Here is a 15524-nt window from a genome sequence, read left to right on the forward strand (position 1 = left end):
CCCCAAAAGAAACCTGATACTGTTTCATGTATAAACCTAAGCCAAGGGCCGTATCACACAAGCATTTAAGATCTGGAGCGTTAAATAAACATAGTTTTGTCTTTTGGTAATAAAAGAGACATTGTTGTCTCCCACTGTTCTGCATGGTTGTAATGACAATAGTATAATAAAGGGATAAATATGAATAACCAAATGTATCTGCGCTCAAAAACACAATATCCAAAATACAAATCGGAACCAGGATTAGCCTCATAAACAGGTTATTCATATCCTTGCAAATGCACTTGTAGACATATAGATATATTTTGTACATTACCTGTTCAGGCTTGCGAATCCTGTAAAGAGAGAGCGCCACCACATGGGCGCAGTAGAAAATGTCTCTGTTCCCACAACCACAGGTGACGGAGGTGATCTTGCATCGGTCGAAGCTGATGGCCACCTTGTGGGTGACCTCTGGATCTGAAGATGTGGCGGGTTCAGTTACTGTGCCACTGAGGTGAAACCCTGGGGAGGAAGAAGGAGAAGATGAGTGAGCTTCAACATTCAATCACAAAGAAAAGTCTTCGGTTGGATGCACATTTAATCATCCTGACTTTTTATAGTTGATAATGCAACAGGTAACTGCAAATGTAATGTTTAAGTTAAGTTTAAATGAGTTTCCATCGTTATGAATAATTATTTGCAAGAGTTCACATGATGAGCTCAACACGTACCATGTTCCTTGGTTTCCTAAAGTTAAGTTGTTCAACATCAACGCTTCCCGTTTCCGTTATATTAGCTTCTACCCAGATCTTGTGAACGGACTACCAATAGAATAAGAAACAAAAGAGAAGGAGCATCTGTGGTCATCTGAGCCTCTTCAAACCTACAGAATGAACCGTTGGTACAGAACACACACATCTTAATGAGACATCTCCAGTAAGACACTGTGCCATCTGATACTCCCTCTACCTTTCTCTCCTATGTCTCTATGCATTTGTGTGTGTGCAGTGAATGGGGGGTTGCTAGGGTGTGATCATTTCCTTCCTGCCCACACACTCAGCCCTGAGGATTGTAGGATAGTAGCCTAGAGAGATGAACTCTGCTTTGCCTAGTTCATATTTAGGGCCTCCGCAAACTGAGCTGACCACTGGCCATTGGCAGCTGTTGGGCTGTTGTTGAGAGTCTGTGGGCAACCATTGCTTGTACATTTAAATGGTACATCAGGCATTACTGGCTTCTGTTTGCCCTTATAAACCACACGTTGGCCTTTTGGCATGTTGAATTGGCTGGATAGACTATTGGCGCATTTGATTCCCTTACGCATGATTATCTTGGCCATCCGCAGACCAACAGCTGTAGTTTTTGCAGTCGGAAGGGAACTTATGGCCTTTCAAAGGATTTCCAAATTAAACTCAACAACAGGTCGTTTCAAGTTGAAGGAGACAATAAATACTCAACTGTGGAGTACCCCATGGTTTTGACCTAGGGCCACAATGCTTTGCTGATGACACGAAACTTAATGATTCTGTGAAATTAGGAGCAATCAAGCAGAAGTCTGATGTCCTTTAAGAACATCTTAACATTCAGATATCAAATAACTTCTTAAAACTCAATGGAAAATAAATCAGCTTGATCCTGTTTGTGTTATACTTATCAGCATTTGACACATTTTATAACCTGGCAGCCTCAATTAAGCCTAGTTCCAGAAATGTGGGGTCGTTTATTCTTATCCTACCTTCATTTCCTAACATTTAAATAGTAGAGTCCAGTATTTTGTTGGTTGATGCCAACGGAAAATAAAGCCACATTGAGTTTTAACTACATTAAATGAAGCAAACGATTCAAGCCCTTTCATTGCAATCTACTACAGTGTGTTGTATTGCCCAGACACTAAAATAAATGGTGTGACAAGATAATACAAAATAAAAAAGGTAAGATCATATTAAAGTGGAACAAAACAAATAGCATAAGTTAAAGAATGGTGAGGAAACGGAGAGTATTGAGTCTGAGATGGGGGAGAAATGAGAGAGGAGAACAGAGAATAGAGGAGCGGAGAGTGCATCTGGTCTGTCCTGCCGTCTCACTGTGACAGGTCAATTATTTATGCAGTGAGGTGTGCATGTGTGTATGTGTACACATTGGATTACTGTATCCAACCAAACCATGGCAACCCGACTGCTGCTTTCAAGCCAGAAATGACAGAGGAGAAAGAGAGACATAGAGGAAGGACAGGCCATCTAACAGGGAAGCGATGCTATGGTTATTCTGGGCTTGGGCTAAAAAAAAAAAGTACATGTCTGATGCTAAAGATAACAAACACCAACATACACACACTAGTGTGGTATAGCAGCCCAGATACCCCCGTAAAGACACTCAAACACACTAACAAGCACACAAAGGTTGAGATCCTATCAACTGCAAACTGCTTTTACTATGATGAACGAAGAAAAATAAAGAGCAGCAGGAGTACAAGGGAGGGAACTGACCAGAACATGGAGGGTTATCTAGGGCTGATGGGTGGGTTTGTCACACACTGCTGAACTAAAATATATTCTGGAACCAGACCAAATGTGTTACTTCTCACCAGCACAGTAGCCACCCACTATTTCCACCTAAATACCAGATTGCAAACATGAAAGTACCAAAAAGGCATACAGCAGACACTTCAGAAAGACTGAGTTTAGACAAAAATAGCAGTGCCTTGAAAAATGGAAGTGCCTATTTTGGTGTGGGTGTGCTGCTACGTGTAAAACTTTGGGTGATACTTATTATCCAAACTGGAATTTCAGGATCATATGTATGGTATTTTTCACGCTGGCAAACACTGTCAACTATGCCAAAGAGGAGGGCATCTGACTATGACATGAAAGATGCATCTTCCAGTGCTAGACAGAAAAGAAAACATCCACAATTGTTGAAATCTCCCCCTCCCACTGAGTCAAATAGTCAACCAATGTGTCTAGCTGTGAGGGGTAATATCAGATATGCAAAAAAAAAGACTTTCCATTCCTTCACACTGTCTGTCTTCATTATGGATATACCTTTAGAGCCAATTTTCACTAAACACAGCTTGGTGTAAAATAGTCCAAATGTGATCTTCCAGAGCTGAAATCATCACAGCACAGGATCAGGCAAAAATCAGGGGAGTGCAATTCTTAAATGCATCAGGGGAACATTTGAGAGCTACCTTCCCTCCAAGCTGTCTAAAAAATGTTTCGCCAGTCATCATTCATCACTACACTATTCTCCAGAAATCCAGTGAAGTATCTTGTACAAGTTCTTATGTCAGATGATATTGGGTATAAAGCATTTCCCACAGCTGGGAATGCTGCTCTCTCTTTCTGTCTTGGCTTTGGACATAGACCACCCCCCCTTCTCTCTCTGTCTGCATCTGTTAGGTTAAAGCCTATTGTTACTCAGACCACATGGATGAATGTGATGGTGACACCACTGCTCTTTTCACTTTCAATCAAGTCTAAAATGGCACACACACAGTTCGTCTGTCTGGCACCCCTCCCCTTGTTCCTGTTTCACACATAAAATCTGCAACAAAGATGGGTTTCATTATCTGTATATTAGCTGTTTTTGGCATTCATGCCTCAGTTAAGTCGTTTCCCACACAAGATGGCCATTCCTAAAAATTAGGTTCAACTCATGCGAGACTTAATGTCTGACTCATGTGACTAAGTATTTCTGGTATTTTAAACACGTTGAATGAATGAGCCAACATGCTTGATATATGTTGTGATATAGATGGGGACCTAGATAAGAACCTTGAGGTACTCCATAGTTGAGTATATTTCGATCAATCAAATTTGATTTATATAGCCCAATACACATTTGCCTCAGTGGTTTTGCAGATTATACAGCATATGCAACTGTCCATCCCTATTGATATGATATGGATTATAATATTTGATATTCCTTTCCATGAAACCTGTATCCGAAGGCTTAATATTCAATGTATTTAAAAAAAACAACTAAATCCATTATTTTTATTTTTCCACTCTCACACAAAGAGTGCTTCTGCCTGTGTGCATCTGTGTTTATGTAAAGGCTGAGGGAGACAGTGTGTCTTTAGCAGATGGGGATGCAATGGCACTTGATAAAAAAGACGCTGCATCAGACAGTCTGCAAGCACACATACACACAGTGAAGAAACAACCTTTTCAGAGCCCATCTGCTTTTCTTCTTAATACCAGTGACGAAACGACACAAACTAGTCAGTGATATTCAAAGCAGATATCACTAATCTCTCTATTTTTTGTCATACACTCACACACACTCTCCTTGCTGTTCTACTCCAGGCCATTGAACGCATTCGGCAAAACAGATGAATTTCAAACAAAGGTGAATTAGCGTGTGATGTGTGTAAACTGGGAGTGTTGCCAAGCACAATGATCTGGTCTGATCCTTAGGGGAAATCACATGGCCATGTGTGTGTCAAGTATTTTTGTCTGTTCTGATGCAGGTATGTAGGCTTGCCCTGAAAACCAACCCCCACACACATTATGTTGAAGAGATAGCAAATGTATATGTCATGTATGATTATTAACAATGTTACTTTCATTGTGTATGACACAAATTGAGAGCTGCATTTAGAGCAGTGTGCATAAAAACTCCCAGTTACAATCAATGAATCAAGGATTTGTTTTTATACTGTATCATTTTCATTTCAATACAATTAAATGAGAATGTGGGTAGGACTTGACAACGTAACATTTCTATTTATGGAGGCATCAACAAATAAAGTCAGTTGCATTGATGTGTGAAAAAACCAGAAAAAGCAAGGAGACAATCAAAAGAGGAGAAAAGACGACTGGAGAGACCACCATTGTACATCTCTCTTTTGTAATTAGAGATGGACCCCCCTTGCTCAGATGTAAACACACACACCGCCCTGTCTCCCTCCCTCCCTGTTGTAGACCATCTGTCACTCGATGGCAACCCCGCCCACACAATCCAGTCAGCCAATGGGGAAGCAGAGAGCTCCCCACACTCATAGGCCATTAACCCCTAATCAGCTGGGGAGATTGAGCTGGGCAGTGAGCCAAATAGTGTGTACACCCACCCACCCACCCACCCACCCACCCACACACACACACACACACAAGTCTTATTCAACTAAAGCCTCACCACTGGCATCGCAGACAGACAGGGAGACAGACAAACCCCACCCACCCTTTAGAGTGGATTTTAAAGTTAAATAAGTGATCGTTGGTTCCATTCAACTACTTGTCTCACAGTGCAGCGCCTGCACCACATACTCTTTGCCAAAAAGCCACTCCTTCCTTTTGCCGCCCACAAGGGATCACTGCAACCCCAGTTTGGTAAAGGAAGATAGATGGCTGGCAAATTAAAGGAAATACATCAAGTGTCTAAGTGAGATGTAAGATCACCACAAGCTTAGAACAGATTTCTTCAAAACTATGTTCCCTCATTTGTGTTTTAATGATGATACTTTAGAACATGTCTCTCCAAAAATCTCACAGGTATTCAGTTGGCTAGACATCTGCTATCCGTGACAGCCAAAGCATCTGATTTACGTCATCTGTACACTCATTGAACTCAGGGACCCCTAGTTCTGTGTTAGGAGTCATATCCATTTATTATGTTTCTCCACTCATTTATTGGAGACGTTGGATCCAGTCTGCAGTGGTAGTTTGGAGGTATTGAGCAGAACTGACAAAGTGAAGCAAAACACAGAAATGTGTTTGGCATTATTGGTAGTATTTTGTTTTCCTTTTGTAACGCAAAACACAAGGTTAGATTTTAACAGAACTTCCAAAGATAGATTTGAAAGTTACTCTTGTTGGACTTTGTTTGCAGCTACCAGCACACAGACACCCTCCCCTCTCGCTTTATCTACGTCAAAGATACATTACTATTTACTTCCATAAAGAAAATGCATCTTCAGCAGAAATACAATACAACCCGATTCCCCATTTTTTTTTCCCTCCATGCCCCTTTCCTGCAGGACTCATCCTCCTCCAGCAGCCGACACATCCTCGCAGCCCTCCCCATCTCCCATCTGTTCTGACAGCTCCAAGGTTTGCCTGCCCCACACACACACACACACACACACACACACACACACACACACACACACACACACACACACACACACACACACACACACACACACACACACACACACAACACACACACACACACACACACACACACACACACACACACACACACACACACACACACACACACACACACACACACACACACACACACACACACACACACACACACACACACACACACACACACACACACACACACACACACACACACACACACACACACACACACACACACACACACACACACACACACACACACACACACACACACACACACACACACACCTCCCCTCTGCCTATCCATCCATCATTCATTCATCCCTCCCTCCTGCGGAGTTTGCTGATGTGATAACAGCTGATTGATTCATTTGTGATTTCCCAGCAGCCCTGTCCCAAACACACACACACACACACACACACAAAAATCCTTGCTAACCACCGGGACTCATTTGTCATGATTACCTCAAATTGATTCCCTGATTTTGTTCCATTCTGTTGCGACGGGGGGAGGAGAGTCCGAGAAGACAGGAAAGAGGGGGAGGGAGAAAAGAAAAAGATGGGAGAGACAGGTTTGATCAAGTCCTTTTCAGCTCATGTGTCATTGTATAAATGACGAGAAAGGGGGAACACTGCAGATCTGACAGAGCTGACACGGGGAAAATCTGCAAAAGGCTGATGTCTTGGTCCCAACCTGAATGAGCAAAGAGCAACATAAAATAGAAAAATGGAGGAAGTGTAGGGGAGACATTCAGAAAGAGAGAAGGTAACACTTGACGTAAACCAGATTACACAAAAAGGAAGATCGTGTTCAGCTAAATGCCCGTCACAAAGATCGATCAAAATCATCAGAATGAGGAAGAACATAAGGGCCTGTAAGTCCTGTTTCTGACACTCAGACACAGGTAACTTGATTGAAATAAAAGCTATAACCCTCTGAACAGTATTGAATAATGGATGTATTGAGGGTAGCATTCTTTTGCTCGATGGAGTCAGACATTCAAAATAAAGAACTTAATCTGCGTAATCTAAAAGCAATCTATACAACCTGAAGGCCTAAGTGGTCCAATTCAGGACTTGCATACATTCAGCTGTTAATGGTGTGTCGCTTTGTTGATTGATGCCATTGTGAGTTTGTGCGACCCTAGAAGGTTACCCGGTGAGGAGAAAAGCCAAATATATGCTTTCAGTTTGGCAGCAGAATATAGGACTGAAAAAACCCCAGAGAAAAACACGAGAAGTACATTACAAAGCTGAAGCTGGGTCTGGGTGAGGCAGAGTTAAAAGGAGCTTGGTATTTGTGTGTGTGTGTGTGTGTGTGTGTGTGTGTGTGTGTGTGTGTGTGTGTGTGTGTGTGTGTGTGTATGTGGGCATGTGTACGTGTGTGTGTGTGTGTGTGTGTGTGTGTGTGTGTGTGTGTGTGTGTGTGTGTGTGTGTGTGTGTGTGTGTGTGTGTGTGTGTGTGTGTGTGTGTGTGTGTGTGTGTGTGTGTGTGTGTGTGTGTGTGTGTGTGTTGTGTGTGTGTGTGTGTGTGTGTGTGTGTGTGTGTGTGTGTGTGTGTGTGTGTGTGTGTGTGTGTGTGTGTGTGTGTGTGTGTGTGTGTGTGTGTGTGTGTGTGATACACAGAAGGCGTATGTGTACACCCTGTTCACCCAAGGCTAAATTAGAGATAAGAAGGCAGTGTTTTCAGTTCCGGCACTTTGTTTGCGGTGTCGAGGCATTATGTGCTGCGGCCTTGTCTGGCCACATTTACAAAGAAACAAGCAGAAGCAATTTATCAAGCTGCAAACACTCGGAGAAAGACTCCCGTCTATCGCATGCAGGTGATAAAGCCGGCATTCATTTTCTGCTAGAAAACGTCCAGTTTTTTCCCTCTTTTTTATGTGGTTAAGACTTGATATTATTTTTCATGCAGTGGTGGGATGAAAGACTGGTTGAGAGAAAAATTGGGGGACCTAATTGTTTCGAACAAGCCTATATGAATATGGAGTAATATTAACCAAATTGCATTGCATCTTCGGATACTTATACCAAAACACAACGGTTGCTGTACACTTTATGAACTGACAGAAACATTTCACAATGATATATGAAATAATCCCACAAAATCTATTTTAAATTGAGGCAACAACTGGTTTGCTATTTGGCTATTAATTTAAACAGGGTTTCTATGGGAAGGCAATATTGTAAAAGCGGATGGACAAAATAGTAGCCAAAAAAAGCTTTAAGGCTAAGGCTGAGTAACTGTCGGAAAATCATTTGAAATTAAAACACTCTACTGTATAAAACTTTGACTGGCGGAAGAGCACAAGTAAATGTTAATGAAACATTAACAAAATGAATTGAGAGATACTACAGTAACATTGGTATGTGTCTTGCATTTTTCTCTTCTCTATGACTGACGGAGAATTTGCATGACATTTGGTTGCCATAGCAGTTTTTATAAGCTAGATGTTACCATAGCAAAGACATAATGTTTGGCTAAAACCTTACAGTTGCGCTAAACACTGCAAGATTTTATATGATCACCGTCTCCAACTGTTGTTGGTAGCCCTATACTGTTTTTCATCCTTGCTTTACCACTGAATATTCTCAAATTATATATTTTCGTTCATGGATAAGCAATTAACTCTTACTGTCAAAGCCAGAGGCATAACTGGGCCAGAAGCAGAAGACAAAGTAAAATGACCCCTGAATGTCGGTGTATCACAACGAGAATACAATGTGGCCGCACTAACAAGGAACCCACCTACATGTAAGCATATGAAAGAAGATGACAGCTGTAAAAAGGTCACCGCGCTGGATTTACCCTCCAATTACTGATACACCAGTTTACCACCTACGTGCACACACATTTTCACATGCAACACCATTTTTTTTCACTTAGTGTAACCACCCATACACATGAAAACACACACTCCCTTATTCTGTGCTTTGTATGGATCCTTCCCTGCAGCAATGCATTCATCTGGAATGTATGTCTACTCTGGTTATCTTTGTGTGTCAATTTAGGAGGATGTGAGTGTCCGTACGCATTTGTGTAAGCAATGCATGCAATGTTAATGTGGTTATTCACACACATGCACATTTACACACATGGATTTCCTGCTTGCATTTGTGTACGCCAAGCCTGTTGTCCCCATCTCTCCCTCTGTTGCTCTTTTGTATCTTCTTTTTGAGTCTCTCTTGCACTTTGCCCTTTTCCTAAACCAGCCGTGGCCTGAGCCATGGTTTTTGTTTAATATGGCGGCATGCAAAGCAAAGGAACAACCATCTGCCACATGCATGCAGCCGCTGTCTGTGGAACAACAAGGGCTGGCATCACAATGCCTCTTTAGTTGGTGTGTGTGTGTGTGTGTGTGTGTGTGTGTGTGTGTGTGTGTGTGTGTGTGTGTGTGTGTGTGTGTGTGTGTGTGTGTGTGTGTGTGTGTGTGTGTGTGTGCGCGCAGCCATGTGTGTTTATTCTTCAAGCACAGTCTGCAGGGTAAGATAAGTATGCATTTAAGAGGCTTATATTTCATTTCAGGAGCTGAAGGAGACAAAATGGCTCCGTTCTGAGTTGGCGGACACAACACAAGGAATGGCGAGTTAGCATGGAAAGACATAGGAGAAGAAAAAGGCTCGCTCTGATGCCGTTTGTGTACACACACAGAGGAAGGAGGCACAAAGCCGAGCATTTGTAGTTAGTGCACAAACACAATTGGGCACAAAGATGAACATTTGAAATACAAATCCAGCTTTTATTAATCAGAGGTTTGTTTACTGTACTGCTAAAAAGCGAATATCCGATGAAAGCAGCCAAATCAATGCCTTGAGGCTGAACAAAAGTCACTTCAGAGACATTTTGGGATAAGGGAATATTGACCTAGGCTTGTCAAGCACATGACACGCTCTCATGGAGCCTCTGAAGGCAGACATGCTGCATACGCACACTCAATTAGTAGAAATACACAATGTGAATAATGAAGCAACGTTGTGATGTTTTGCAGAGACTTATAGTGGAGGAAGTACAGTATGTCAACAATATGTCATGGTGCACCCTGACGGCTTCAGCTTAATTTCTCATACAAAAAATACTTTCTGACTTGCAACTCATTTTTAGACAATAACCTCGGTTCATTTTAGATCTCCGTTTGGACTCCGCGTACCCTGGGACATACAACTTGTTCATATTGAAAACACAAGGAGCAGACATTTCAGACACGGACTAAGGTCAATCCCCGCTGGCAGACATCTCTGCGATTCTGAAAAATAAGTACTGACTGTAGGCTTTCTGTGATGTTATGGTTTAGCTTCCACAGGATATTTTCTTTTTTTATGTGAAATATGCAAAGGTTGTGACATTTGTGGTTTTGTTGGACCGTCTGCATGTCTGAGTTTAGAAACCTTTTCCACCCGCTGATTAGCCTCCACCCCTACAGAGCTGATCACTGCTCGCCTTGCACAATCATGCATGAAACATGAATAATGAAATATAATGAAAACAGCTTGCAAGCCAATATACAAGCTGACTATCCACACATGCCCCTTCTCTCTCTCACACACGTTTGCACAATAGCTCTGCAAGGGTGAAACTCTCATTTATCCATTAGCAGAAACACACACACACACACACACGCGCACACGCACACGCAACACGCACACGCACACGCACACGCACACGCACACGCACACACACACACACACACACACACACACACACACACACACACGCACACGCACACGCACACGGGGGACTTCTGGTTGACTTCATCAAGCTCTCATCAAGCCAAGCTACCATATGGGGATGGGGCCCAAAACAGAGGGGATTGGATTGTGTATGTGTGAGTGCATGTGTGTGTATTTTAGAGACCCCCCCCCCCTCACCCAAATGCAACACAAACACAAAGGAACCATGCATCACCAAATCAGCTTTGTCTTGCATGCATTATGATGCTACTGCTGCCCCATTAAGAAGACCCCCCCAATAGTCTCACACACCCTGAAGGTGTGCTGAGCTCAGAGCAGCTGAAGTAAAGTAATGAAGAGGACCAGACACTGATTACTACCTCCTCCTTCCTCCTATCAACACAAAAATGTCTCCTCACTCCCCCATTGTGTCTTTATTCCTGTGTCTCTTATATTTAGTTTTGCCTTCCTCTCTCTCACAACTGAGCAGCAGCAAAGCACCCTGGAAATCCTAAGAATCCCTGGCAACCCCCCCAGCCCCACCCCCTTCCAAACCCACCGTATACCAAGGCCAGCTTGCTGACGTAGGCAGACAGTGGTACGTGGGGCATACATTGAATTTTAATCTGGGCGTGACCTGCTTTTTCTTGGCTTCCACCTCAGATACCCTCCCCTACTGGCTGCCCCCACAGAGTCAGCCTTTCACACCCCTCTTCACCGAGCACTGCCTACCCCCGACACCCCCCTGGAAGACCCAGGCTGTAGGCCTCCAGGCTGGGGCCTCGCCTGCCATTGTTAGCCCACAATGGGTGAGAGGCGGCTGGCTGGCAGGCAGCCGCCAGGAGGCCTTGTGGAGGAAGGCAGAGGAGCAGGAGGAGAGCAGATACTGGAGGGGGAGGACGGATAGTGGGGGTCTGGCTGCCCTGCACAGGCAGAGACACATGGTAAACCTATTAGTTGAAATTAAAAGACATAAGACTGGAGTGGAGATTTAATTTCAGAAACGGATCTCATAAAATTAGAAAAAAGCCATATAACTAAGTGGAAGGAGTAGCACACTCTGATCAAAGACACTATAGCATAACAACAGAACGCTGTCTACTCCATCGAATCTGACCAATAACCACAAAGTGAGCTTTATTTTCTGATGGATGTTTTTTTTCTCCAAAAAATTCAGACTGTATTGTATTGTATTCAGACTGCACTGTAAGCTTTATTTAGCGAAAAGCGTTGCACAGGAACAAACAACTTTAAACTTGGTCAACATTGCTTTAATTCCACATTTTTCGACATTGTAACATAAACGCTGTGTTCATACTATAATTGCCATGACGTTTGGTAACACTGTTAATAACAACCAAGAGTTAAAGTCATGGAGAGTGGTATAGCATCAGATAAGCATTCAAACTCATAGCATAAACATTATATCAAGTTGAAATATAATGTCTTCTGTGTACACATTTAAACATGTTTCTTTCTTTCTTTTTGTTTAGATGGTGCACTGCATGAGTTGAAACCTCTTTAATTCAATTTCCAAACAACAGGAAAGTTGGTGGGAAATTGAATTGTTGAATTACAGGAATCCTAATGCTGTGTGGACTGTTTCTCCGTTCTAATTAATTATGTTCAAAATTAGATTTTTTTCAGAATAGCCACATGTTTTTCCAGTTTTAAAATGGGTTAAAACAAGTCAAGCAGCAACAACCTTATCAACAGAAATACACATATTCAAATGTCAACTGTAAAACTAAATTGATTGACCTGCAGTATGAGAATGGGCAAGAGAATATATTTGGATTATTTACAAACATGTTGCAAAAGGTAAGTTCTGGGAAACAGCTGCTCAGCAATTTTGAGTTGAAGAAATTGGAGCATCACAGCCCAGGTATGAATGGAAGATGAAGATGCACGCACACACACACACACACACACACACACACACACACACACACACACACACACACACACACACACACACACACACACACACACACACACACACACACACACACACACACACACACACACACACACACACACACACACACACACACACACACACACACACACACACACACACACACACACACACACACACACACACACACACACACACACACACACACACTAATGTCAACTGCCACCCTCACACACGCAGCAGGGATACGCAAAAGTTGCAAACCAATAATGTCAGCTGTCGTGTACACAATCGCACACTGGCATGCGTGTGCATGCACACACACAGCCACGAGTCATGGGAGCAATCATCTGATAATGTCAACTGTCACACAAGGACACACATAATGCGTGCACAAACACACACACACACGGGCAGAACAAAGGAGGGCAGGCTGGTAAACAATGCTCCACAATGCTCTCTGCCAGAGACTTGAGTTTACAAAAGGAAAAGGTTTCCAATCGCTAGACATTCATTCAGTCTCATACACACACACTGCCGGGGTGAGAAAGAGGGAGAGAGACCTTTATGAAAGGCACTAGGGGACACACAATGCCAAGCAGACCATTCTCTTATTTGCTCTATTCAGTCATTCAATTGCTCTTTTTAATAAAAGAAGTTTATTTTAAAGTGCATTAAAGATGAGCGGAGAGAGGGGCTCTCCGCTCATCTTTAAAATAAACTTCTATTTTTCTGGAATAATTTTTCTTTCTGTCTGATGCCTTAAATTATCACCGAGTTGGTATATAGGACAGATAGCGCTGCACTCTTTATACACACACACACACACACACACACACACACACACACACACACACACACACACACACACACACACACACACACACACACACACACACACACACACACACACACACACACACACACACACACACACACACACACACACACACACACCACACACACACACACACACACACACACACACACACACACACACACACACACACACACACACACACACACACACACACACACACACACACACACACACACACACACACACACACACACACACACACACACACGGCTTGAGATTGAACCAACAGTGATGCAAGCCTCCCAATCCCCTCTGTGTGAACAATGAAAAGCTAGTAACAACAACCCTAGGGCTACAATTGAATGTGTGTGTGTGTGTGTGTGTGTGTGTGTGTGTGTGTGTGTGTGTGTGTGTGCACTGTCTTTATGTGTGGGGAAGATTTGCAAGGTTTCATCTTATAGCAAACAATTGTAAAAATTTTGTTTCCTGAAAATAAGTTGCACTGATAAGTAAAATACACAAATCAATATTTTTATGAAACAACTGCTATGTTAAAACCAAGAAAAATGACATGCAAACAAGTTTATATTCGCCTGAAACAAGTATGAACCTGTCTTAATTCCTTAACATGCTCATTTGACCCCAAACAGGGAAACTTCTTGAAGAGTTTCAGAGTAGGTATTTGTCAGTTCACTTCCTGGTATGTTCCCCCTGGCACTGAAAACTGCTATTGTGAAACCTCATTTAAAGAAAAGCAGCATAGACCTGCATTGTTTTACGATCCAGCGAATCCTTTCAGCAAAATTGCTGAAAAACTAGTCTTTAAAATAACTAAGCCATAGCTAAATGTGTACCTGTGCTTTGAATGTTCACCACCCCAACAGGATAGTCCTAGTTAAGGTTGTACAGAAAATGATCTGAATGAGAACATGAATGATAAGAAAACAAAAATAAATGACTTTTAAAGTTAAAAAGGTGCCATAGATGTTGTTGCTACGTGATCTACTTTGTGACCAACATGTCATGTGGCATGTGGCGGTAAGCAAGGACCAGGTCCACCAGGTCCTTGCTTACCATAACACAACAATACGGCCAACTTTAAGAAGTGATAGGCCTGGTGTGTGAAGGTGAACAATAAACCAAATTTGAACCTCAATCTCTTTTTTCATTCTTGATGAAATACATTTTTGTAAATACAAATAAGTGGGACTCTAAAGGCCTTTGAAAAAATGCACCGCAATCCCAGTTTAAGCGTTTATTGCGCCTCGCACTTGGTTCTCCATGTTCTTAATACATGCTTGATTACATCGACAACACTGTTTGATTTGATTGGATATGATTTATATCCAACCTCCATGACCCTCATTTATTCACTACTGTTGGTGAATGGAGTCTGATGAGGGTGTATTCAGATCCTCTGGAGGTGTCCAATGAAGCGGTTGGATGACCCCCCATCCAGATTGTTTCTGGCTGTGACATGTTTTTATCAATATGGCTGCAAAAAAAAGAGAGCCAAGGAGAGAGAGGACCAGAAGAATCGGATAACTTAGGAAACATAACAGGGAGTCATATGCTCAAGATTCGTAATTTTGGCAAGAAAAGAGGAAATCAATGAATGAAGGTTCATTGGCAAAACGGCATGGGTAAGAACATGAACTCTACTCTACATAGCATCCTGACGAACATGTAGCGTATTCCAGAGCAGGTTAAGCTTGCAAACTCTCTTTGGCAGCAGTTAAACAGGGACACATGTTTTATTTCATGGCTGTAGTGAAATAGTCAAACATCTTGTTTTTCTCAACCACTACTGCAGTTTGCTGTTGTGGTTAACCAACATCTCACTATGCCAACTGGCTTTGCTTTTTTAAGCCACAATTGGATTACAGCATGAATTCACCTCATCCCGTTTAGTTTGTTTCAATCCCACACACACTTCCTTTAACTTCCTTATCTTTCTTGCAAAATCTGTCTATCCATCTCATGTTTCTTTTCTGCGGTGGATGTTTCTCTGCAGCCATTTATCTCTGTTTGTCTGTCTCCATCA

The 15524-nt window shown here is 42.4% G+C and overlaps 1 protein-coding gene across 2 annotated transcripts in view; it reads right to left on the reverse strand.

Annotated features, from left to right (window-relative positions):
- The window catches only part of LOC117462133 (zinc finger SWIM domain-containing protein 5-like), a 78761-nt gene that overhangs the window by 32303 nt on the left and 30934 nt on the right, over nt 1-15524 (reverse strand). For both annotated transcript variants that reach the window (XM_034104216.1, XM_034104218.1), the window contains exon 2: nt 317-504. In XM_034104216.1, coding sequence (XP_033960107.1) covers nt 317-504 — 188 coding nt within the window. The remainder of the gene's footprint in view (nt 1-316; nt 505-15524) is intronic.

The sequence above is a fragment of the Pseudochaenichthys georgianus genome, chromosome 17 (genome assembly GCF_902827115.2).
Source record: "Pseudochaenichthys georgianus chromosome 17, fPseGeo1.2, whole genome shotgun sequence".
Taxonomy (NCBI): Eukaryota; Metazoa; Chordata; class Actinopteri; order Perciformes; family Channichthyidae; genus Pseudochaenichthys; species Pseudochaenichthys georgianus.